The following is a 26,478-nucleotide window of genomic DNA, read 5'->3' on the forward strand; positions in this document are numbered from 1 at the left end:
TTCCTTTGTGCTAGGTATGACTCCAACCAGCAAAGAGCTTTCTCCCTGATTCCAATTGAGTCCTGTTTTGCTAGGGCTCCTTGACGCTACACTTAGTCAAATGTTGCCTTGATTTCAAGGGCCAGTCACTCTTACCTCAGCTCTGGAGTTCAGCTCTTGTGTCTGTGTTTGATCTAAGGCTAGAGCTGAGTGCAACAGTTGTGAGGTCTTGTTCATTATTTTGTGAGTAGACCTCAACATAATCAATCATCCATGCTTTTATTACCTCCAGATTTGACTATTCTAACAAACTCCTGACTGACCTCCATGTTTTGTAAACTTCATCCAAACTCTGTTGCCAGTATCCTGACTCACGCCAAATCCCATTCACCCATCATCTCTGCTTGCTGATCTACAAAGGCTCCAAGCTAGTAAACACCTCGATTTTTAAAATTCTTGTTCTTGTTTTCAAATTTCTCCATGGTCTCGACCCCAACCCCAACCCCTCCTCCCCTCCCCACCTCTGTCTCTGAAATCTCCTCCACCCTACAGTCCTCTGATTTTTCAGTACTTCTCCAATTTTGGCATCTTGAGCCTGCATAATTTTAATTATTTCACCTTTGACAGCAGTGACTCCAACTACGATGGGCTGAAGCTCTGGATTCTCTCCCTAAATTTCTCTGCCTTTTTCCTCCTGCAAGCTGCTCCTTAAAACCCAAAGCAACAGCTTCTGTTTATATAGCACTTTAGACATAATGAAATAACCCACAGTGCTTCATAGGAGCATTGTCAAAGAAGGTATGTCATCAAGCCACATAAGGAGATATTGCATAGAATCTCTCCAGTGCAGAAAGAGGCCAGAATAATCCCACCCAGGTCTTATCCCTTTAACCCCACATATTTACTCACTAATTCCCCTAACCTACATATCTTTGGACACTAAGGAGCAATTTAGCATGGCCAGTCAACCTTGCCTACACATTTTTGGACTGTGGGAGGAAACCGGAGCATCCGAAGGAAACCCACCAGACACGGGGAGAATGTGCAAACTCCACACAGTCACCCAAGGCTGGAATTGAACCTGAGTCTCTGGCGCTGTGAGGCAACAATGCATTACAGTGTTAATGTAAGCCTACTTGTGACACTAAGAAATAAACTTTTCCGTAACCATAGAAATTACCCTATCCCCGCAATTTCACAATGGTGGGTAGACAAACATGGGCTGATGGGGGTTTTATTCTGGCAATCCTACCCGGTAAAATCAGGTGGGAAGAGGATCAGAAGCAGAAGATGCCATTCAATGTTAAGTTTTTACTTGGGCTTGTGGAGCCAGTAGGAATGTTCTGTAAACTTCCTAAGGCAAGTTCAGATCTACTAGACTTCACTTTGTGGACACAGAATTTACTGCAAGACTGGCTGCAACCAATTTCCACACTTAACCGAGTGCAGGCAGACAGTTGAGAGCCCCCTGAATCTCTGCATGATGGTAGTTACTTCCTACTGTTCCAGGTGGAAAGTCAGCCAACATTATGTTTAAGTGTCCCACTGGATAAATTGGTCAGAGACTTATTCTGCATTGAGATGTAGGAATATAACTGACACTAGTGTTTTCCATAGAAAACTTGCTAATGATTAAAATCCTGGTCAAGATGAAGATGAATGGGGCACATGAGTTGATGTTATTTCAACAATGGATTGCCAAGATGTGCATGTAGCATACACACCACAGAATGAATGCTCTCTGTACAGCCACATCACAAATTTACAAAGTTAGAGGGCATTCTGTTCTTTACAGAAATAACAGAGTCAAGTTCTGGTATTAGTTATATTGTTATGAGACTAATGAACTGTGGTTGACACCAAGAAGTGACTGTCGTAAAAGAACGTCAGTCCTGCTATTTCTAACTCGAGTAGACAAATACTTTTTTTTTAAAATGATATATCCGTTTGTTACAAATGAGAAATATCCTCACAACTTTAAAGGAACAGAACTGCAGTTGATAGAAACGCAGTCTTATCCTCCAATACTTTGATATTTAAAAAAGTCTATCTCCAGAGTTTGATTTCTAACTGTAATTAGAATTATTAATAAATGACAGGAAGTTAAAAGAAGAAAGCATGCCTTCATTATAATCTTACAGTGCATGCAGTTTTTCACAAATTGTATACAAGTCTTGCAAATGTTCACTTTAAATGGCCGTGATGCCAATTTTTTCTTCCCAACTGTAGCCCAAGAATGGCGAGGTGACTGCCAGCTGTCCCCTACTTTGTGAACTACTGTACGAGTCTGAATTTGATAGCCAACTGTGGATGTTGTATGATCAAAACAAAAAGCTGATGGGCTCAGGGGATGCCTACCCACACCAGGTAACTAAAGTGCAATAACATTGGAATTCATATCAAAACATTGAGTGCATAGAGAGTACATGATTTTCCTTAAAATTGCCTTGCTGTCAGGTGTTATTACTGTATTCGAATTCTGATCAAACATCACAAGTTGCTTTTCTCACAGTTTTCATACTTAGTTTGACCTTTCTTATTTTTATGTCTGGGTGCTCATGTCTGCGATATTTTGAAACGAATTATTTTTGGAATGGGCAAAACTTTGATTCTCAAGGTTGTTCTTTTAATATCTGATGTAGCCAGGGTTCATGTTTTAAATTGTTCTCGATCATATCCATGTTTTACACCAACAAGGAGGGAAGATGAGATTGAGAAACTAAATCATGGTTCAAATACATTTTAAGTAACATTTAAATAATATTCTGCTTTTCTATTCTTCCTGCCAAAGTCAACAATCTCACATTTTCCCACATTGTACTCCATCTGCCAAATCTTTGCCACTCACTTCGCCGAGCTATATCCCTTTGCAAACGTTTTAGTATATTCCTCACAATTTGCTTTCTTCCTTATCTTTCTGTCAAATTTAGTCAGCAAATTTGTCTACCATACGCTCTGCCCCTTCATCCAAGTCAGTGGCCCGAATCTTCCGAGCAGTGGCAATGACGGGCAGATTGTTGCTTCGCTCAAATTCCCCAACTCAACACTGCTGTGTATTTCTTCTGGGACCTTCCAAACTTGGTTTTCCTAGCAATGGGCAGCATAGCGACATTTCAGGGAACTTCGTCGGATTGGAGTTGGGGGAAGACAGGACATGTACCCTTTTTATGGTGCTAGCTGCTATCTCAATATTAGTAAACAGATAGATGAATGGGTGTGTGAATGAGTGGGTAGGTAAAGTGGGTCAGTCAATAGGTCAGTGAGTTGGGATGTGGGTAGACTGTGTGAGGTGGCTAAGTGAGTAGATGGGTGAGGTGGTTAAGGTTCTAGTTGGGTGAAAGTAGGTGGGGTGGGTAAATGAGTGAGGTGGTACATGGGTGAGGTGGTGGATGGGGTTAGCCAAGTGAATGGGAGGCATAGTCAGGTCAAGGAGTGGATAATTAGGGGTTTGGGGGTAGTCAGGTTGGTTTGGGGAGTCATTGGGTTGGAGGGGGTTAGTCAAATCAGATCGGCGGATGGTCTGGTTGAGTTGGTACACAGGTTAGGCCAGGGAGTAAATTGGGTTGTTGGGGATAGTTGTGTTTGGTTGGGAGGGTAGTCGAGTCAGTTTGTGAGAATAGCCGGCTGGGTCAGCAGTGTGGTTGGCTGGTTGGGGCTGGTGATTGAGGAGAGTGGGGGGCGGGTAGTCATAATCAGTTGTGTAGTTAGCCATATGTTAAACTAGGATTTTCTAACATTTCCTTGGTAACTACCTAGGTAAATATCACAGAACTACCAACATTTCACAGAGGGTGGCGGGGAGCAGGGTAATTGCCCATTAGAAATTGAAACTTCCTGGGCAATTCCCACAGAGGGAATTGCCCAGGAAGAGGGTCCCGATGCACCTCATCAGTTGTATGTCTGGTACCGAAGGATCTGGAGAATGAAAGATTTGTTCCATTAATATAGTTGAAGCCCCAGCAATGATCCCTGTGGCACTCCAGTAGTTACAATTTGCCAATCTGAGAATGACTCATTTACCTCTCCTCCCTGTTTCCTGTTGATTAATCAATCCTCTGTCCATACTAATATATCATCCCCAAACCCATGAGCTATGTGGGCCACCTTATCAAATTATTTTTGGAAATCCAAATGCACTGCATTTATTGTTTGCTTTTATTGACCCTGCTTCTTGCATCCTCAAAGAACCCTTAATAAATTTGTCAAACACTGTTTCCCTCTCACAAAGCCATGTTGACTCTGCCTGATTCTACTCAGATTTTCTAAATGTCCTGTGACTACTTCCTTAGTAATATATTCTAGCATTTTCCTAATTATAGAAGTTAGGCTGACTGGCCTATAGTTTCCTGCTTTCTGTCTCCTTCTGGTCGGCATGGTGGCACAGTGCTTAGCACTGCTGCCTCACAGCGTCAGGGACCCGGGCTCAATTCCCAGCTTGGGGGACAGTCTGAATGGAGTTTGCACGTTCTCTCCGTGTCTGTGAATTTCCTCCCACAGTCCAAAAATGTGCAGGTTAGTGTTAGGGGGATGTCAGGGGGATTAGTAGGCTGGATATGTGGGGTTACAGGGAATGGCCTGGGTGGGATTGTCAGTAACAGTTTTAACAACACCAGGTTAAAGTCCAACAGGTTTATTTGGTAGCAAATACCATTATATCCACCTGTTGGACTTTAACCTGGTGTTGTTAAAACTGTTACTGTGTTTACCCCAGTCCAATGCCGGCATCTCCACATTGGGATTGTCAGCACAGGCTCGATGGGCCAAATGGCCGCCTTCTGCACTGTAAGTATTCTATGATTCCTTTCTTGAATAGAAGTGTTGCATTTGTAGTTTTCCAATCCTCTGGGACCTTTCCAGAATCCAGAGAATTTCAGAAGATTACAAAATATGCATCCACTATTGCTGCTGCCACTTCTTTGAAGACCTTAGGATGCAGAACATAAAGACTTGCATTATATCATGCTAAAAGTCCCTTTTGACAGAATATGTAGAAACAATCTAGATTTATCAAGTCCCAGTAGCTGAAAGCTATTATGTTGGCTACTTTAACACTTTTGACTCCATTAAATTTCAGATTTCTTCTAAATCCGCTGCTCCCTTGACTACAGCCACCCTTGCAGTTTTAAAACCATTGACCATACTTGATGACCAATGAGCATAGTGATCTGTCAGCAGATATGTTCAACTGTAGCTAATTGTTAAATCTGCCTTTCAAAGGACAGGTGATCACACAATTCTGAGATCATCTGAAACTGCAGAAACCGTTTCACCACAAACTGGTGCCTCTGATTTCCCCTCACTGCATTTTCACTTGAGATATCAAAGGAGTAATTTCAACCTCCAACAGGAAATCTGCAGGCAAAGGAAGTGTGTGATAAAGTTAGAATGACAGCATAGTTAGCAAAGTTCCCCTGCCAGCACTGTTGCTCCTGACTGAGAGATTGGAAATGCTAAATAACCATTCAAATGCAGGGCTACTTTATAATTCGTCTGATGCTTCTTGCTCCACCCCAGGTTCCCACCCCTTATTCCATAATTTTGGACACAACTTCTTTCTCGCTCTCGTTAAACTTACCTTGTACATGAAGCCCATTCTTAACTCTCCTGACCCAGCTCCTGACCATCCAGCTTCCCTCCATCAGTTTCATACTTGCACAGTTCTCACGTAATTAAAAGCCACATAATCATGATTGCAACTGAAACAGTTCTTTTGAAAGTCCTGGAATAGGTCCCACTTCTCCCATCATTCATGTTCAGAACTCTCATCAGGCTTCCACTTATTCACAACCCTGAAACTCTACTAGTTAAATTGAAAAGAGCAATCTTAATGAAGAAATAAAAGCAGAAAATGCTGGAAATTCTCAGAAGGTTGGGCAGAATCTGTGGAAAGAGAAACAAAGTTACCAGGTTTGATTTTTAGGCACTGCTGGGGCCTGGATCAGAGGTGAGTAGAAGCTAAAAATAGCCCTGCCAGCCAGTACGCCAGTTTCATCCTCCCTCTGGGCTATTTCCATGGTGACAAAGGGTTGGCAGGGCCAGATCGTGGGTCCACATCCCGCATACAGTAGGTAGCTGACACTGATCGTTAAGAGTGACTTAGGGCCTACTAAAGGTGGACAACTCGGAATTCCTCGTTTCTCTTGTCCTTTTTCCCAACCTCACCCTTTCACTTGCTTAAAACCTGTCAGACTCTTTTCACAATCAAAGGTCATCAAACTGAAATGTTAATCTTTTCTCTCTCTCCATAAGTGCTGCCTGATTTACTGAGTATGTCCACCACTTTGTTTTATATTTCAGATTTCCAGCATCCACAGTATTTTTACTTTATAATCTTGTTGAACATTGTTCTTTATGCTACTTTAACCTTGTTTTCTGTAGTCAGAGCCAAATGCAGCCCTTCTCCATGTCTTTATTACTTTAGGCTCAATTTCCTCAGTATTCCCCTTTCCAGCCCCATCCTAGTGAATCAACTTGAAGAACTATATCCTTGCCTTCAAATTTCTCCAATGCCTTGCCCACTCCACCTGAATAATCTCCTGCAACAATGCATTCCTTCTTTCATCCTCTACACCTTTGATAGTAGACAACTTCTTCTTACTAAGCCCTATCTATTGACAGCCCCTCCTACAGCTGCAATGCCCAGTCTCTCTTCCCCTTGTACCATAGTATTGTCAACCCTCTCTATTTAGAAACTTCTTTGGGACATCTCCCTTAAGACTGCTTTATTTCCTCAATCTCTTTTCTCTTTTTCTTTGCCTTATCCATTCTTTCTTTACCCTATGTAAAACATGGGATATTGCTCTTTGAGGAGGGCTATAGAAATAGAGATTCTTTTACTGCTGTTACCAACTCACTCTTCCATAGGTTAAAAAATTAAATCAATCACTGCGCAATATAAACAAGACAATGATGGAACTGTTTATCCTTCACCTATAGACTGAACCATTATTGAAATGTAGGTTGCACTAACCCTCATATGTACACTCACAACATCTTTTTATAAATCAGTAAGGGTGGGGCAGGGTTAAGTGCCCTTGGATTCCAAAATGGAATTCATGGTGGATGCACACATTTCTGGTACAAAGCACACTTAATGATAACATAGGAACAGTCGTGGGCCATTCAGCCCGTTGAGCTTGCTCCGCCATTTAATACGATCACAGCTGATTGGACACTTCAATGTCTTTTACACCCACTATCCCCATAACCCTTTATGTTATTGTTAATCAGAAATCTACCAATCTCTGTTTTAAACAAACTCAATGAATGCGCTTCCAGGAGCCCTTGGGATAGAGAATTCCATAAATTCACAACGCTCTGTGCAAAGAAATTTCTCCTCCTCTCTGTTCTAAGTAGCATCGCCTGTAATTTGAAATTGTGCCCCCGGTTCTAGACTCCCCTTCCAAGGCAAACATCTTGCCTGCATCTACCTTGTCTATTCCTTTAAGTATTTTGTAGGTTTCAATGGAATCACCTCTCATTCTTTGAAACTCTGGAGAATACAGGCCCAGTTTGCCCAATCTCTTTTCATAAGGCAGCCCCACAATCCCCAGAACAAGTTTGGTGAACCTGATAAAAGAGTTAGCTTATTTGCACTTGATGTCCGCCAGAAGTATACAGAGCGGAGGATTATGAAAGCAATCAGCATGCTTCATTGATTTTATGCCAGCGCTAGAGCTTTGCCCTCCAGCCAAGCTCCTCTTTTAGACTGAGCTGAACATGCACAAAGCAGCATGAAGAACTGTGCCCCCCACCTACACCCCCAACACCAGCACCATTTGAAAGGAATCCTTAAATATATTTGTGTATGTATTATATGATTATATATCGATATATCTATATAAATATACATTCATTCTTCATGCATGCTTTTATCTGGCTGAAACTGCCAAGCTGCATGTAGTTATGGGTACCCCAAAGATGCACTGGGGATTTCTACCTTCCAAGATAACGTTTGCATGGCAATTGCCCTGCACTAGGACCATCAGAAAATGCGATTTAAATTGCAAACGTCGGATTGTTCCAACTGTGTTACATCAATAGTTACCCATCGCAAGGCGACGGCCCAGTGATGCGAGACTATTAATCCGGAAACTCAGCTAATGCTCTGGGGACCCAGGTTAGAATCCCGCCACAGCAAATGGTGGAATTTGAATTCAATAAAAAAAATTGGGATTAAGAATCTACTGATGACAATGAAACCATTGTCGATTGTTGGAAAACCCCATCTGGTTCACTAATGTCCTTTAGGGAAGGAAATCTGCCATCCTGACCTGGTCTGACCTACACATGACTCCAGAGCCACAGCAATGTGGTTGACCCTCAATTGCCCTCTGAACAGGGGCAACTAGGGATGGGCAATAAATGCTGGGCAGCCAGTGATTCGCATGTCCCAAAAATGAAGAAAGAAAAGTTAGAAGGATTAAAAACCACTTCTAACTTCTGGGTACCAATTGCAGAAACCCACACAAACTTCCCACAGCACTGGCCCAACCACCTGACCATTCCCCCCGCCCAACACACAGGTTCCACTACCTACCCTGCACCCCACCCTCAAGGCCTGACTGCCTCTTCCTTCCCCCAGCCCAAGTATCCTACCCACTTTCTCTCTGACCTGTCGAGGAGCTTTAAACTTGGCTGGACCATTAACTTAAACCTGGTTTATGGCAGCTAGTGCCACAAAAACACGGGGTTGGCCTCCTTACACTGAATGAGCTGCCCTTGACACTAGGCCCCGGGGATGCACTGAACTGTCCGAACCTCACCCAGCCTGAATCAGAAGGTGGGGTGCAATAGAATGAGAAACATTTTGAATTAAGGAAGTAAAACAAAGTGGCAATCCAACTCTGATTGCTACCCCACAGTATTTCGGACCCTATGTATATTTATTTAACATGCTTCTGTTGCCTATTTGCTGATGTAAAAATGAATGATTGACATCAGAAAGTTGAAAATGAAATATAGTTGGAAATAGCTATTTCGCCCTGCGCGCTTCCATTGCACTTTGAAATTAGAGTATTTGTTCTGAACTAGTAGAGGAGCATTTGTAATTCTGTAGACTTCACCCTTGAAATTACAGTGAATGAAAATATTGATACTCTAAGTTATTTTCATGTGCTTCTTTAGTCTTCAGTCTCCCTGTTTAATAAGTGTTATTCATGCTGAAGCAAATTATTAATTGCTCATTTACACTTTAAACTGAAAATAAATGATGAGCTTCAAAAGAACAATCTTCTATTTACTTTCCACTTTTCTTTGCAACAGTATTCTCTGAAGTTGGAGAAGGGAGACTATACCATCCGGCTGCAAGTACGCCATGAACAGCTTAGTGAACTGGAACGCCTTAAGGACCTTCCAATTATTGTATCCCATAGACTCCCCAGTCCTCTGAACTTAGATGTTTACGATTGTCACAGCAATGCACTTCTAGGCAAGAAAAAAAACAGCAGTGCAACTCTACCACCAAACTGCTCGCAACCTTTCTTTGTTACTTCTCTTCCTGATGATAAGTAAGTAAATATTGTTGCCTCCGAGTTTTCATTTCAACAATAAATCAACATGCATTCTTATATTGCTTTTAGTATAGTGGAACATCACCAGGCCCTTCATAGGAGCATGAGCAAACAATATTTGATGCCAAGCCATGTAAGGGGACATTAGGACAAAAGTTTGGACCAAAAAGTTTTAAAGAGCGTCTTAGAAGAGAATAGAGAGGCTTAGAAGGGAATTTCAGAGCTTAGAGTCTAGTGTCAAGAAATGATAGGATTCTATTAGCATGAATATTTTTTGCACAAGTAAAATCAAACTGCCATGTAATTTGTAAACCACGTCTGGGCAGCAACTAAGGGAAAGAAAAGAACAGGGAGCAGGGTGTTCTTTGCAATTGATGCAATTAGTAGTCAGAGTGCTGAGAGTCAGGAAGCAGTTTAGATACAGATGGGGTTGTGAAGAAACAGCAGCAAGAAAGAGAGAGGCAGCCATCCTCAGGAAACAGCTCAGCTGGAGATGAAGTACTAAAGGCAAAAAGCAATTTGTGAAAAACTTCATTTTCTTCACTGAACTGAGGACCATTCCCAAGTCCTGGTCACTTAAAGTGTACAGTGTGATAATCACTGGCTAGATTTGACCAATAGCTGGATGGTTGTTGTTTGGAAACAGAGTCTCAGCAAACTTTAGGATTACGGGGGGGGGGGAACAAATACTTTTGGGTATGCTAATGAGCTGTGCAAAGTTTCTATCACCATATGCCTCTTTAATTCCCGAGGATTCTTTATTTACACTAAGTTTTCCAGTTTTGAATAGTTATTTCACTGCTAATCATTATTTACTTTATAAACTCAGATACATCTTCCAGTGGCTTGATTGGTAATACTGCCAGTAAGGCTTAAATTAGTCAGTTGCTTCTGTATACAGCAGACGGAGACTAATCTTGGAGGTAACATTATTATTTATTTGCTGAGCACCTGGCTGGAATTTGAAAACTTGGGAACCTGTCATCTATAAAATAAATTTATTGTGGGAAACGGGTTAAGCTATTTCTGGGAGAGGTGGCAACACACCGTAAAAGTTTTTTTTTTTAGGTAACAGTCACGTGACTGCCAAGACTGTAGAGAGAGTAATCTCGTAATATTTTAATCCAAACCAGCCTTGTAGACAGCTTTATCAAAATATTTTAATGTAGAGGCTGCCTGGTGTATCAGAGGAGAGAGAGGGGAAGAGGTGGAACAAACTTGACCTGGGGGACAGAGAAATGGAGGGATCACAGAACACCGGAGAAATGAATGAGGGGAGAGATAGGAGATGGCAAAAAGGAAAGTGTAAAACAGGTAAAAAGAGATGAAGGGAAAGGGGAGAGGTGAAGAAAAGAGAGTCACAAAGGTAAGGGTTCTCAATCCTGCTAGACCAGTTGGGAGGTCATTTTAATGCACCTCTCCACCAGCTGAATTTTTTTAATACTGAAAACCACCTCCTTGAGACACCTAAAATTCCTCTCCGTGTGGGGTGACTGCTGGTGTCAGTGTTTCCTAATGTCAGGAGGTGGAATTGTGCTGTGTGGACAGAGCATCTTTCGTTCATTTCCACATACCCCCTGAGGCCAAGTTGTGCTTACAGGAGTGTGGCAATGTGGTGCTGCCACCTTTTCCTACTCCAAGATTATTCAGTCATACTGAATAGGTAAAAGAGGAGGTGGTGATAGAGTTCACTCACAACATTCTCCTCAGGTGAAGGGAAATGAGCTGCTAAGCAATGCTTCTTTTTGACACTTGGTAAAAAAATATTTTTTGTTTGAGGAGTTGGAAATATGTATATATCTCTTGTTTCATATTTCATCATTTGCAATTGTCAGGATGTCAGGAATTAGGGGCAGGAGTTTCCAATCTCTATTCATTCCCAATGTCAGCGAGAATGGAGAATTTGGTGCTCAGCCAAAATTCCATTCACTTCAGCGATACCGGAGGATCCCGGCCGTGGACAAGATCAAAGGTTTCCAGCAAAGGTGTCAGAAATTTTTCAGATGCTGCCAAAATTCACTTCAAAGAACAAGTGACTACTTCACCTCAGCTTCACATGGTTCAGCGAAAGTAGGGTCAGCACAGACACTTGAGCTGAAGAACAAAGAACAGTACAGCACAGGAAACAGGCCCTTCGGCCCTCCAAGCCTGTGCCGCTCATTGGTCCAACTAGACCATTCGTTTGTATCCCTCCCTTCCCAGACTGCTCATGTGACTAACCAGGTAAGTCTTAAACGATGCCAGCGTGTCTGCCTCCACCACCCTACTTGGCAGCGCATTCCAGGCCCCCACCACTCTCTATGTAAAAAAACGTCCCTCTGATATCTGAGTTATACCTCGCCCCTCTCACCTTGAGCTCGTGACCCCTCGTGATCGTCACCTCCGACCTGGGAAAAAGCTTTCCACTGTTCACCCTATCTATACTCTTCCTAATTTTGTACATCTCTATTAGGTCTCCCCTCATTCTCCGTCTTTCCAGGGAGAACAAGCCCAGTTTACTCAATCTCTCCTCATAGCTAAGACCCTCCATACCAGGCAACATCCTGGTAAACCTTCTCTGCACTCTCCCTAAAGCCTCCACGTCCTTCTGGTAGTGCGGCGACCAGAACTGGACGCAGTACTCCAAATGTGGCCTAACCAGCGTTCTATACAGCTACAACATCAGACTCTAGCTTTTATACTCTATACCCCGTCCTATAAAGGCAAGCATACCATACGCCTTCTTCACCACCTTCTCCACCTGTGCTGCCACCTTCAAGGATTTGTGGACTTGCACACCTCTGTGTTTCTATACTCTTGATGGCTCTGCCATTTATTGTATAACTCCCCCCTACATTAGTTCTTCCAAAATGCATCACTTCGCATTTATCTGGATTAAATTCCATCTGCCATTTCTCTGCCCAATTTTCCAGCCTATCTATATCCTGCTGTATTGTCCGATAATGTTCATCGCTATCCGCAAGTCCAGTCATCTTCGTGTCATCCGCAAACTTGTAACACCAGTTACACCTTCTTCCAAATCATTTATGTATATCACAAATAGCAGAGGTCCTAGTACAGAGCCCTGCGGAACACCACTGGTCACAGACCTCTAGCCGGAAAAAGACCCTTCGACTGCTACCCTCTGTCTCCTGTGGCCAAACCAGTTTTCTACCCATCTAGCCACCTCTCCTTGTATCCCATGAGCCTTAACCTTCTTAACCAACCTGCCATGAGGGACTTTGTCAAATGCCTTACTGAAATCCATATAGACAACATCCACGGCCCTTCCTTCGTCAACCGTTTTTGTCACTTCCTCAAAAAACTCCACCAAATTTGTAAGGCACGACCTCCCTCTTACAAAACCATGCTGTCTGTCATTAATGAAATTGTTCCGTTCTAAATGCGCATACATCCTGTCTCTAAGAATCCTCTCCAACAACTTCCCTACCACGGACGTCAAGCTCACTGACCTATAATTACCCGGGTTATCCCTGCTATCCTTCTTAAATAATGGTACCACATTCTCTATCCTCCAATCCTCAGGGACCTCACCTGTGTCCAATGAAGAGACAAAGATTTCTGTCAAAGGCCCAGCAATTACATCTCTTGTCTCCCTGAGCAGTCTAGGATAGATGCCATCAGGCCCTGGGGATTTGTCAGTTTTAATGTTACCTAAAAAACCTAACACTTCCTCCCTTGTAATGGAGATTCTCTCTAACGGGTCAACACCTCCCTCTGAGACACTCCCAGTCAACAAGTCCCTCTCCTTTGTGAATACAGATGCAAAGTATTCATTTAGGATCTCCCCTATTCCCTTGGGTTCTAAGCATAATTCCCCTCCTTTGTCCCTGAGAGGTCCAACTTTTCCCCTGACAACTCTTCTGTTCCTAACATATGAATAAAATGCCTTAGGATTCTCCTTAATCCTGTCTGCCAAGAACATTTCGTGACCTCTTTTTGCCCTTCTAACTCCCCGTTTGAGTTATTTCCTACTCTCTCTGTATTCCTCCAGAGCTGCATCTGTTTTCAGTTGCCTGGACCTAACGTACGCCTCTCTTTTCTTTTTGATCAGATCCTCAATTTCTCTGGTTATCCATGGCTCTCGAAGCCTACCTTTCCTATCCTTCCTTTTTACAGGCACATGCCTGTCCTGCAGCCTTATCAACTGTTCCTTAAAAGACTCCCACATGCCAGACATGGACTTACCCCCGAACAGCCTCTCCCAATCAACGGCCACCAATTCCTGCCTAATCCGGCTATAGTTTGCCTTCCCCCAATTTAGCACCCTACCCTTAGGACAACACTCGTCCTTGTCCATTACTATCCTAAAGTTAACAGAGTTGTGGTCACTATTTGCCACATGTTCCCCTACCGAAACTTTGACGACCTGACCGGGCTCATTTCCCAGAACTAGATCCAGTATAGCCCCCTCTCTAGTTGGGCTGTCTACATACTGTTCCAAAGAACCTTCCAGTACGCATTTTACAAATTCCTTCCCTGGCTGGGTGAATTTGTGCAAGTAAAGATATCCTTGCAGTTTAAAAACTCCAAATAATGTATCATCCACAGATATAATGAAATTTCAGGCAGTATAATGGGTTTGTTCATAAGGAAAATTGTCAAGGAAATATGCTCATTGGGTGTGGGTTTATAAATTCAGCAGTACTGATTGTGACATTCCAAATGAACAAGTAATTTCCAAATATTTAATGCTAGTAATTGAACATAATCTTTGAGGTAATTTTAGCTTAATTACATCCTTTCCATTTGTTTCTTTCATTTTTGTCAAAAGTTGTAATTTCTATTCAAAGTAATGACTGAATTTGATGTCATACATGCAAAGTCAAAATTTGAAATGGTATCACAGTCTCTCTCTCAATCCATTTGCATGATTAATTCCAGGATTCCTAAAGGAACAGGACCAGGTTGTTACCTTTCAGGAACTTTAACCCTGTCAAAGGGTGAACTAGGAAAGAAAGCTGTGAGTACATAGCTCTTTCAAATCTGCCAGACACTTTATTTTACTATGCAGTGTATTTCATCTAATTTATCCATTTCTTTCTGATACTGCCTGACATGTAAACCTCTGCTTCTATAACACTTTCCTTCTACAATACCAGTACTATTTATTGGTTTCTGCTTTTGCATGCACCCGGGAATAGTTGAATTTGAGGGTTGTTTGGTATTCCTGTGTTATTAATTTATGCTATTCAGACATATCCAAACAGAATAAAGTTCTTTGATTTTTTGAGCAGCAGCTCATTGCTCTGTGAAAGTATGTTCTGTCTTTGTATAAAAGCACCATACAAATACAACAGACATAATATATTAACAGTATGTTTTGAGTTAGACTTCCCCTCATAAAAAAAACACTTGCAACTCGCCAGCTTCAAATAATTAGTATGGATTATAAGGATGCAATTACAAATTGTTAAATTTGCATGTGATTAAAATGTCAGAATCTGGAACAATTCACAATTATTTACTAATGTGCCATTTTAGAGTTGTTGAAAATATTTAACTGATTAAAAATTGGTTGATGTTTTAATTAGCTTTCATATATTTCATGCTTGTACATCCTGTAGATATGTAATCTAGTTACTCCTACATAATGCCATATATTTTTTACTATAGATCAGCAATTATGATTTTAAACATGTGAATGATGGCAACAGTTTTAAAAAAAATTTAACATCTGAATTAAAGTATTTGGCAATTCTATTTCATGAAGCAATTCTATTTCACATCAATCACAGATGAAAATGACTTCAACCACTGAGAAGGATGCTGAGCAGCTTAGGAGGGTTTAGTATAGCTTGATCTAAAATGTTCGTTTATTCCAGCACATCTGTTTGGATCAAATTCTAGCTTTTCTCATCTGTTAGGAGTTAAATTAAGTCTCCTTGATTTGGTTTATACAACCATGTAGTGCTCACCAATAAGGGAGTTCTTATTGTCAGTCTTGAGTTGGCAGGTTTTTGTTTCTTTTCAAAAGAGGGTACCAACAAAACCCCAAGATGTATTAGAGAAGGTCTCCACATTGTGCAGTGTCTGCATGTTTTCTTACATTATGTTGTTCTGACACCCAGGGGCAGGCTGCTTCAAAACGTCAAGGAAAATTTAAAAAGGTACTGCATTGTCATCTGTCACTATGCTATTTATTGTGATTCTAACCATTTTTAAAGTCTGGCTGAAATTTCTGAGATCTTTCAATGCACATTGGGACGTTTTAAAAATATATTGTACTATTTAACTTCAACCTGTAAATTATTGTTTTAACTAAAGAGACCTACAAAATAAAAACTGTAAGCATAACTTATATTTTTTGATCAAGCAGTTCCCCTTGTGACCAAGTGAAATTAGTTGTTTAGGAAAGTATTTCAGAATAAATTATGAATTTGGATGGCATTACATTTGCTTTGATTGTTGAATTGTCACTCTGCCACTTAACTTTGGATGTCCTGCAACTGCTTGATCCAAGTTCAATTCAATTAGATAGCTGCATTTTCTAAGAAAATTATGCAAACACTTGCAAATCCTAGCTCTTTCACGCTTGCGAAGGAGCTATCGAGAGACTTGGTCTTTCGTATGATACTCTATATTTATTGTTTGATGTCAATATTGATACCGTTCGGTGTGATTTTGAAGTTAAGAAGTCACTTCATTATTAACTAAATCCTGTTTTTTTTAAAAGAAAGTAAATTATTTGCTCAATGTTCTTGAAATCTCTTGGTTTTTAGTATCATCTAGCCGAATCAGAGTTCTGATATGAGAATTGGCCTGCAAAATGTGTTGTCAGCAGATGGTTCGGATACCATAGATCAGGCATCCTGAAAGTTTATATCCCTGCAGCATAATGGTTCCTTTGGACTGTTCTGATAACAAAGTAAAATTAATTCAATGGTTAAAAAGATCTTTCTAGATCATGATAACTCTGTTGCTCTTAAAGAGGCATTACTACAAAATAATATGTAATAATTGGTTAGAAAAATGTGCTGTGCCAGAAGACTGCTGGATAGATAATAGTTAAGGGGGACAGAAATGTCTAGGGAATTATAAATCAGTCAGTTTAACATTGGTGGTAGTTAAAGTAATGGAATCACCTCAAAAGGAGGGGATAGAAAAGTATGTCCAAATAGCCTTATTGATTTTTTGACGATATAACAGAGAATAGACAAAAGTAATACAGTAGGTGTAATTTATTTGATTTTCCAAATGTCTTTGTTAAGGTGCCCCACAATAGGCTAATGAATAGAGTTGGATAATGCAGAGTCAGGGCAAGTGTGACAGAAAGAATTACTAATTGGTTTAAATATCGAAAGCAGGAAGTGGAAGTAAAAGATGGTTATTCAGAGTGGCAAAAGGTGGCAAGTTTAACAATGTGGACTTTGGAATCTAAAACATAATTTCTAAATTTATGGATGACACCAAATTTGGGGGATAGTAAATCCAGAGGAGAATTCCAATTACAGGAGATTAATAAACATGCAGATTAGGCAAATATTAAAGTTGAACACAAATATGAGGAGGTACATTTTGGCAGGAAGCTAGGAAGGCCACTTATTACTTGGAAGATGCACACCTAGAAGGGGTACAGAAACAAAGGGATCAATCACTAAAACTTGAGCAAGGCCAATAAAAAAAAAACAAGCACTAGATTTTCTTTCCAAAGGGATAGAATTGAAAAGTGAGGAATAAAAACAGAAAGTGTTGGAACCACACAGTAGGTGAGGCAGCATCCGTGGAGAGCAAAACAGTGTTAATGTTTCAGGTCAATGATTCTTCTCTTCGCAGATGTTTGTCTCATCTGCTGAGTATTTCCAGCATTTGTTTTTTTAATTTCACGTTCCAACATCTGTATTCAGTTTCTGAAAAATAGGGAAATTATGCTAAATTTGTATCGAAACGTGGTTAGATCACACTTGAGAATACTGCAAGCAGCATGATATTATAAAAATAGTTTTTATGCAGTGGAGTGATTGCAGGAAAGATTTACTGGGCGGATATCAGAAATTCAAATGCACACATTTCAGGAAAGGATTAGGTCTGTTTTCTCTCTTAAAAAGACTGAAGGGTTACCTCATAGAGGTCTTTAAAATCATGAAAGGTTTTGACAGAATAGAAGAGAATATTTCTTCTTAGGAAGAGCATAACTCAAGGCAATCAATATAAGAGCAGTGTATGGGGAACTTGCTGCCACAGGGAGTGGTTGAAGCAAATAGTATAAATACATTTAAGGGGAGCTTGACAAGCATTTGAGAGAGAAGGGAATGAAACATTATAACAGATTTAGCTGAAGAAAGATGGCAGGAGGCTAGAGTGGGACATAAATAGCAATGTGGACTGATTGGTCCAAATAACTAGATTCTGTACATCCTCTGTAAACTTAGCCACATTTGTAGATGTTTTTTAAAATGTTACCAACAAGTTGAAGCTATTTAAAATTTATTTTTGCAGGGTGGAATCTTGAATCCTAAGAGTTGGTATTAATTGATGTCCTTCCTTGGACAAAATGTTGTTTCTTTACATTGCCACTCTTTTTTTCCAAATGTGGATTATTGCAGTTGGAGACCAAATGACAACTTAAATTGCATCCATATCGCAGTGGCACTCCAAAAGTGCGCAAGCATATTATACAAATGTAGTTTGTTCAAAGTTGATTAATTCAAGTTATCTGATAATTCAAACATTCAATTTAAAAGCATAACAGTTCACTTTGTTGTGTCGTTTGTTGCTTAATCAGATTATTGGAAAATCCATTTTTTGGTGAATTGTCAGAAACAGACTGTATGAAATTGGGACAGAAAATGCTGGAAAATCCCAAAAGGTCTGGCAGCATCTGTGGAGAGAGAACAGAACTCATGTTTTGAGTCTGGATGACCCATCGTCAGCTCTGACAAAGGATCATTCAGACTCGAAACCTTAGCTCTGCTCTCCACAGATGCTGTCAGACCTGTCAGGGGCAGTACAGTGGCACTGTGGTTAGCACTGCTGCCTCAAGCACCAGGGAATGGTTTGGTTCGATTCCCAGCTTGGGTCACTGTCTGTGGGGAGTTTTGCACATTCTCCCCGTGTCTGCATGGGTTTCCTCCGGGTGCTCCGGTTTCCTCCTACACTCCAAAGATGTGTAGGTTAGGTGGATTGGCCATGCTAAATCCCTTAGTGTCAGGGGGATTAGCTAGGGTAAATGCATGAGGTTATGGGGATAGGGCCTGGGTGGGATTGTGGTCGGTGCAGACTCGATGGGCCGAATAGTCTCCTTCTGCACTCTATGATTCTATGACCTGCTGAGATTTTACAGTAACATTCTGTTTTTGTTTCAGATTCCAGTATCCGCAGTAATTTACTTTTGTATGCATGAAATTGGGATTCATCTAGCTTGATACATAATGGCTGGAATTTTCCGGCCATGGCAGGATTCTCTGGTCCTGCTGCAAGTGAATGGAATTTTGGCTGAGCGCCAAATTCTCTGTCCTCACTTACAGTGGCAGCGGGGCTTGAGCGGCTGTAAAATTCTGGCCAATTTCTTTTGTACTACCTAATAAGATATTAGCATCTTGCATTTATATTAGCACTAAAGTGCATTGGTTATTCTTGGTTATCTGTTAATAATGCGCTTTGATCTACAACTTGAAATCTGTAACTAGCCCTAGTGATGAAAAACTCTAAAATTATTTTCCTCAGTTTCCAATGGCTCACTAAGTAAACTCACTATTTAGTGTGCCATTAGTCACACAGACCAGGCAATCCTAGAATCCTGGTATGTTCTGATCTCTGCTATCATCTACTCATGCCTGCCTGCATAAATTGGGCATTTGTGGACATCGGGCATGAGTGGGACTGGGGTTAATTTGGTTGGAGTGTTTTCTGTAATCAAATTGCCTCATGATACTTGCTGTCTCGCCGTGAGCACCAAGAGAAGAATCAACCCTTAGACAAATTCTGAACTACTGCATCAAGCAGTCGAGCTTTTTTTCATCTTCATTGAGCACTGTGGCATTATTCATATACTTTGAAAGTTAAGCTTGAAATAAGAATAGAACAAGCATGAAACAAAAAAAGTATGATTTATCAGGATTCTGTTTTGATAGATAACCTATTCCATCCTATTCATTAAATCCGCTGATAGGAAGTCCTGTTTTGGACTGCTTTCCATCAGATATTTCATGGGAAGATTGAGGCAAAATTGGGAAGAGAGGGAATGTAGTTGCAGGTTTTTAAAAGAACAAATTCAAAACTCCTTAGCCCTGAAATTAAATTGAATTATGTTAGTAAGTCTTCTCCTTTACTCTACCTCTTCTGGATTCTTACTCCTCATTGCTATTCAGTAATCCATGCTAAAGTGCTCTTGTGTATTGGGTGAGAACGGGATTGATTAGCCTTGGGTGTGATGCCCATGTTGTCAAATAGCTTTCGAGCATTTGAGGTTAACACTCATTCATGAGCAGTGGCTGTTCGTGTAAGGCACTTATGGAACACTAATGAGATAAAAGTTCACTCCTTTAGAGACAAAAGAAGAAAAATACTTATTGGAAAAGAGAGAAATTACAACAATCTGAAAGCGACAGACTGTACACTTGGACATGATCTGAGAGATCGCTATATAGCATTTTTGGGCTTTTCAGGGAAGACTATCTTTTAATTAAAGTATGCAGTCTGGTTCCTTAAAACAATGTACCAAATCTCCTTTTGTCCTTTCATCTTTGGGGTGTTCAGGGAGCATCATTAGCACTGAAAAGTTTATTTTCTATAATTGTTTTCTTCTCCCCAGTGCTCCTACTTCTTTTGAGTTCAAAGATATATAATGGGGTTTTCTGTTACATGAAAATAAATGTAAAATAATGAAGTGGACTCGTCAATAATAAATGCCATTAGCTAGTTTGCAAGCAATTAATTGGGATTCAATTTTTGTATTTTAGTACTTCAGTTTTAAACCTGGCACCCCACAGTGTCATGTGATGAATGGTACTTGTGGAATGAAGGACGTGAAACAATATTTTCGTGTACTGATGAATTACAAGTTGTCAGTTTTTGTTAATGGTATGTTTATTGATGAAACAGAGGGATGAAATCTAGGGCCACCAGCTAATGACTTCAGTTTTCTCACAAATGTTGAGGGAGTTCCTGCTTTCAATTGACTATCTGATGGCTTTTATATAATATACATGTGTTATATTTCATGAAATGATGTTCAACTTTACCTCTCTACAGCACCCCTAACTTAATGGCGGTTGTGCTATCTACACGTCAACTATGTCTGAGCTAAAACTGTCTCAAACTTAAAATTTTCAAGCTAAGGGCAATCTTGTTCAATTCTCTTAACTAAGCCCTCATTGCAAACCACTTCACCAACTGGCTACTCAGGTTGAACCTGATCGTGTACAATATGGGCAGAACTTTCTTTAAAAATGGCAAAGTGTCAGGTTCTGACTGTAAACCAGCGGAACAGCTGGGGTTTCTCTCCGGATCTTCTGACACCTTGTCAATATAAAGCAGGGGGGATCATGTTTTGCACCATCATGCTTGAGGGGTGGGGCGTAAAGATGCTGGCAAAGCAAGGAATATTTGAATCCATGCTAATTGATGGTAATCAGGTAAACGGCGAGCTGATCACATCATTGGCAAGAGGGGGGCAGGAATGATCTCATTCTGAAATCTTCCCGGTGCAAATCCCATTATGGCTCTCTCATGAGAGTTAGCGGCCACAACGGGATTTGCACCTATGGCGAATGGGCCCAGAAAATCACAGCATATCCGTGCTCTGTTTGACCTTGACTTGAGTTTCAGACCCCTATTTCCACATTGTAATCTTGCCCATCGCCATCCCTGTCTCTTCCCCACCATTGCTGAGCCTTTCATCTTGCCATACAGACTCAACCAGCCCAATGTTCTCATCCCCTGCCTCAGAAGTACTAAATACACAGGAGCGATTCTCCCATCCCGCTGCACTCTCCTGAGCGCCTCTCTCAGCGCCACATTTCTGGCGCTGTCAGCTCTGCACTGGAAACCCCCCCCCCACCCCCCCCGCCACTAGCGGGGTTTAGAGTAGCTCCTCACTTTTGGGGAGCTAGCGGCCTGACCCTGCTGAAGTGAAGGAGGGCAGTCGGGGCCCCCCAGAGGGACAGGAGTGCTCCCTGGGCGTTGGCACCCTGGTAGTATCAGCCTGCCCCCCTTGGCACTGCTCATCGGATATTCCCAGAGGATGGAGCCTAGTGGGCAGGGCTCAGTGGGCAATCAGTGGGGATGGGGGGGTCCTGCTGCCACTCTGCATAGGGAGTGGTGAGGAAATGAGGGAGGCGGGGGGGTGGACGGTCAGCACTGCCAGGGAAAGTTTCAGGAAATTTTTCAGAGTTTTTAGGAAGATTGAACAATCTTATTGCGTAACCTTTTGAGCAGATCAAAATTCATCTACCCTTTGTGAGTTACTGAGCAATATTTAAAAAGCATTAATATTCCTAAGTTCCAGCAACTCTTGTCATTTTACCTAACTTTTTTTAAGATGAGTTGATTTGTGTTGTTTTTGTTCATATCAAATTACTATCTGTAGCGTTTGCCCTCATCCATCATGAAACTAGAAATCTAGGGACTTTGTTTAACTGTAGTAAAGCTATTGCCGGTCAAACAGAAAACTGTTAGTCCAAAGATGTTATGTTATGTTGTACTAGGGCAGTCTTGTGTACAATACCTTATTTTTGTGAAACACACTTGACGTAATCAAATGTCGCAAGGCACTTCACAGGAGCGTTATAAATCTAAATTTGAAACCAAGTCACATAAGGTGAGATTAGGGCAGAAGGCCAAAATCTTGGTTAAAGAGATAGAGTTTAAGGAGCATCGTAAAAGAAGAAAGAAAGACATGGAGGTTTGGAAAGCATAATTTTGATAAGGTGTAGGTGAGGGAGAAAGTGGAATATTATAGTTCACACAGAGTTGGCTTGAATAAACAGATCGAATCTCCTATTTGTTATTGTTCCACACTGCAGATAATATGCTCAGCATTAACAAGTACTCCTATTTGTTTGGCAATACAGAACTTGAGTATTGCTGAAAAAAGAGACATAGGCCTGAATGGGGAGTTGGGGCGAGGGGAGGATGAAATAGCACGACTGGCTTCCCACTATGTTTCCACCCACCCAGACCATTAAGCAATTTTATGTTGGGGTGGGTGAGGCCTCAGATGGATTGCCCGCCCTTGCCCCAATTGAGGCCCATAAGTGGGCAGTTATTGACCACTCGATGGTCATTTCCCACCCAGCCCCAATTTTTAGTCGGGTGAGAGGAGTTCATGGGTGGGAGGGGGGTGGGGTGGGGGGGTCTGAAAATAATCAAGTTTAGACTTTGATTGGGAGGGGGAACCATCTCTGTTAGAAGCCCGCTTTTATCTTTGCCATCCCTCTCCCTTTGAGGCCAGCTGACACTCAATCAGATTAGCTGGCAGTTCTCTAAGACAGGACTTGTTCCCACATGACGGGTTGAAGGCCTACCTACAGCCAATTAATGCCCATGGGAGCATAAAATGGCTGCGGGAGAAGCAGTGTCAGTGGAGATGTGTTTCCCATCAACTCTTCAGATGGCGGGATGGGAAACCCTACCATCCTAAAAAAATCTTGGTCATACTGTTGAAACTTTTCATTTTGCACTCATCAGGACATATTAACAAGAATACCAACAATAAAGAGAACAACAATTTATACTACATGAGAAGAGTGCTGATTGGCAAGTTGACTCTGGTAGAGACGTTGCCATGTTTGTTTTTTCAACTAAAGCTTGGGGAACAGCCAATCCCCATGGCAGTGCGTTGACCAATCAGAGTTAACCTGCTTGGTTTGAAGTTGAAGTAGAGCTTGGCTGTTAACTGTCCCTTGGTGCATTTCCCATGGCAACACCTCTATCAATCAGAGTCAGTTTCAAAAGGTAGAAAATACAACTCCCTCAAATCAATAGCTAAAACTAGATTTCTTTACAGATTAAATTATACATAGAAACAATAAACACATTTTGATAAGAGCATATTTCTTGCACAATTTGATGAGTGGCAGCATTTTTTGATTTGACTATCTCCCTGAGATCTTGATGCAATTTATGTGGAATGATGTGAATTTCTGGTACATTCATGGAGTTTGGATCTCCAGCCAGAAGTAATGCTGAGTAATCCGAGGTATAATTTATGCCAGTCGAAATTCTTTTGAGATATTTTTGTTTTTGAAGTCAACTAACCAACCTAGGAGTGCATCAGATAGGCGGCTATTACCATCTCCTTCTAAACGTTCCCTTCAATAGATAATTAATTGAAGATTGTATTTGTCTATACAGTCTATCAATCATATATGTTAATATCAGTAGGTTGTGATAACCACCAAATAACTTGTTCACTCAAGTTCTGAACAAAGGCATAAAGACAAGGAAGGAAAATCCATCCCTGATAGGAGCGCCTAACCAACTTTGCTGGTAGATCTGGCCAGTAATGGTTGTTTAGATTTTTAACATTGGATTCATGGCTATCTGCCATGCAGGGATTCAAATTGGGGTTCCCAGAGAATTATCTTGATTGCTAGTTAGTGATAATACCCACTGTGCTACTGCCCGCCCTCAGTTATATTTGATGGTGGTCATTGCTGTTAATTGTATGTCAATCGAGTGGCTATCAGAGTTCTAACATGATAGCAGAGAATGATTGCCTCTCGGTTGGAAACCTTGTAAATTATGGACAAGCTTTGGGGAACAAAGAAAATTACAGCACAGGAATAGGCCCTTCGGCCCTCCACGCCTGCACCGACCATGCTGTCCGACTGAACTAAATACCCTATTCTTCCCGGGACCATATCTCCCTTTTCCCATCCTATTCATGTACTTGTCAAGACACTCCTTAAAAGTCACTATCGTATCTGCGTCCACAATCTCCCCCGGAGGAGTCAGCGCGTGGTGAGTTACTTGTCACAGAATTCCTAAGCACTCACCAGCTCTTATAGCTCCAGTGTTTTTACGGCTGGTCCAATTAATGGTTAACCCCCCCACCACCACCCTATGATGTTGATAGCGGAGTATTCAGCAATGGTAATGTTGTTGAATGTCAAGGGGAGATAGTTAGCTTCTCTTTTCTTTGAGATGGTCATTGCCTGACATTTGTGTGGCTTAAATGTTACCTGCCACTTATCAGCCCAAGCCTGAAGCTCATGCTGCATGAACTACTTCAGCATCTGAGGTGTTAAGAGTGTAACTAAACAGTGGACGATCATCAGTGAACGTTCCTATTTCTGACCTTATAATGGAGAAAAACTCATTAATGAAGCAGCTGAAGTTGTTTGGACCTGGGACAGTACCTGAGGATCTTCTGCAGCGAAGTCCTGGGCTGACATAATTGTCCTTCAACAACCACACCTGTCTTCCTTTTGTCCTAAGTATGACTGGAACCAGTATAAAGCTCTTCCCTTATTCCCATTGGCTTTGATTTTACTGTTTCTTGATGCCATACTCCGTCAAATGCTGCCATGATGTTAAGGGTAGTCACTCTCATCTCACCTCTTGAATTCAACTCTTTTGTCAATGTTTGGTCAAGGTCGTAACGTAGTCTGAAGTTGAGTGATTCTAGCAGAACCGAAACTGAGCTTTTGTCAGCAATTTATTGGTATGTCAGTGCCACTTGATTGTACCATCAATGACATTCCATCACTTTGCTGATTGCGTAACGACTGACCAGCTTGGATTTGTCCTGCTTTTTGTGCACAGGACGCATCTGATCAATTTTTCGCATTGTGCATAGCTATCAGTGTTGTAGATCTGTTGGAACAGCTTGGTTCAGGGTGCATTTGGTTCTGCAGGCCAAGTCTTCAGCACTATAGCTAGGATATTGCGTGGGCCACCTTTGTTATTATACTTAAACAGTATGTGCGATAGTTTGGTTAAAATCTTGGCCACGATTTTCCACTCTCGATCGCCCTGCTACGAGTGCCAATGAGAATGGAGAATTTGGTGCTCAGCCAAAACTCCATTCATTGCAGCGGGACTGGAGAATCCTAGCTGCGGGCAAGATCAGAGAATTCTAGCCTTTACCTTGATTCATTAAGTCGTCATGATCGATGCAAAGTTAAGGAATATAAAAGTTTGACAATGACAACACATTGAGATCACTCAGAAGATTGGCAATTCCATGTGAAATAGCTGGAGTAAATCATTTAATAGTAACTGATGTCTCTGTTGTGATACCTATGCTGTTGAGTAAGCCTTCCATGAAAAAGCACAAATAATTTTTGGAACATGTGATGCCAATTGTTTTGGTGGTGGGGGCGGGGGGACTGGTTGATTTGTAGTTTGTCCAGTCAGGGTACTATTTTATCCCCCTAATTATTTCTCATCAAAGGGTTAGGCAAGCATTAATGGCAAAAGAGGAAAAACAAACTATTATCTTGAAGTTACATCAATAATTTGCATACTCTCCTTGTCAGTGATAAAAATAGTGCTAAAAGATACAGACGTAATTGATGAGTATTCAAGGTTGATGAGATTACCGATTGTGCAATCTATGTGACAAAGACAGAAGCATTTTCATCTTGAATTTATTGACGTGGCTGTGAGGTATAGCATTTTTACATTAACATGTAGAAAGGGCAAGAAATGTTATTATACATAGAAAAATGGATATGGACTCAAATTGGGACAGCAGCAAAGCTTTTGAACAATAATGGTGTTGAATTTGCTAGTGAGGAGTTCGAAGATATGAGATACATGAGTATCAGTGTCATGTATGCAGTAACAGAGGTCCTTTTGATGTGGTCTTTATGAAATAAATCATGCTGTGATTGAAAAGCTGTGTACAATTTTGGCTGCTTGACCAAAGTGTAAATTGTCAACCATCCTATCATGGGCAGTTAATGCAAATAATTCTCTTCAGATGGTTGAGGAATATAGTTCTTACCAATTAGTCTGTGGACACAATCCCAAATTTTCTTCTGTTCTTTGAGCTTAATCCTCCTGTTGTAGAAGCTACTGCAGTTAGTTTCATATATTC

The 26,478-nt window shown here is 41.2% G+C and overlaps 1 protein-coding gene across 5 annotated transcripts in view; it reads left to right on the top strand.

Annotated features, from left to right (window-relative positions):
• Positions 1 to 26,478, top strand: part of tpp2 (tripeptidyl peptidase 2) — a 147,366-nt gene that overhangs the window by 83,752 nt on the left and 37,136 nt on the right. For 4 of the 5 annotated variants that reach the window (XR_013498869.1, XM_078221718.1, XM_078221720.1 and 1 more), the window contains 4 exons: positions 2,209 to 2,346; positions 9,244 to 9,488; positions 14,376 to 14,454; positions 15,563 to 15,601. Coding sequence is in view for 4 of the 5 variants with exons in the window: in XM_078221718.1 (XP_078077844.1) it covers positions 2,209 to 2,346; positions 9,244 to 9,488; positions 14,376 to 14,454; positions 15,563 to 15,601 (501 nt within the window). In the remaining variant the exon portion in view is untranslated. The remainder of the gene's footprint in view (positions 1 to 2,208; positions 2,347 to 9,243; positions 9,489 to 14,375; positions 14,455 to 15,562; positions 15,602 to 26,478) is intronic. The other variant, XM_078221719.1, reaches the window with a different exon arrangement.

Source organism: Mustelus asterias, chromosome 10 (genome assembly GCF_964213995.1).
Source record: "Mustelus asterias chromosome 10, sMusAst1.hap1.1, whole genome shotgun sequence".
Classification (NCBI taxonomy): Eukaryota; Metazoa; Chordata; class Chondrichthyes; order Carcharhiniformes; family Triakidae; genus Mustelus; species Mustelus asterias.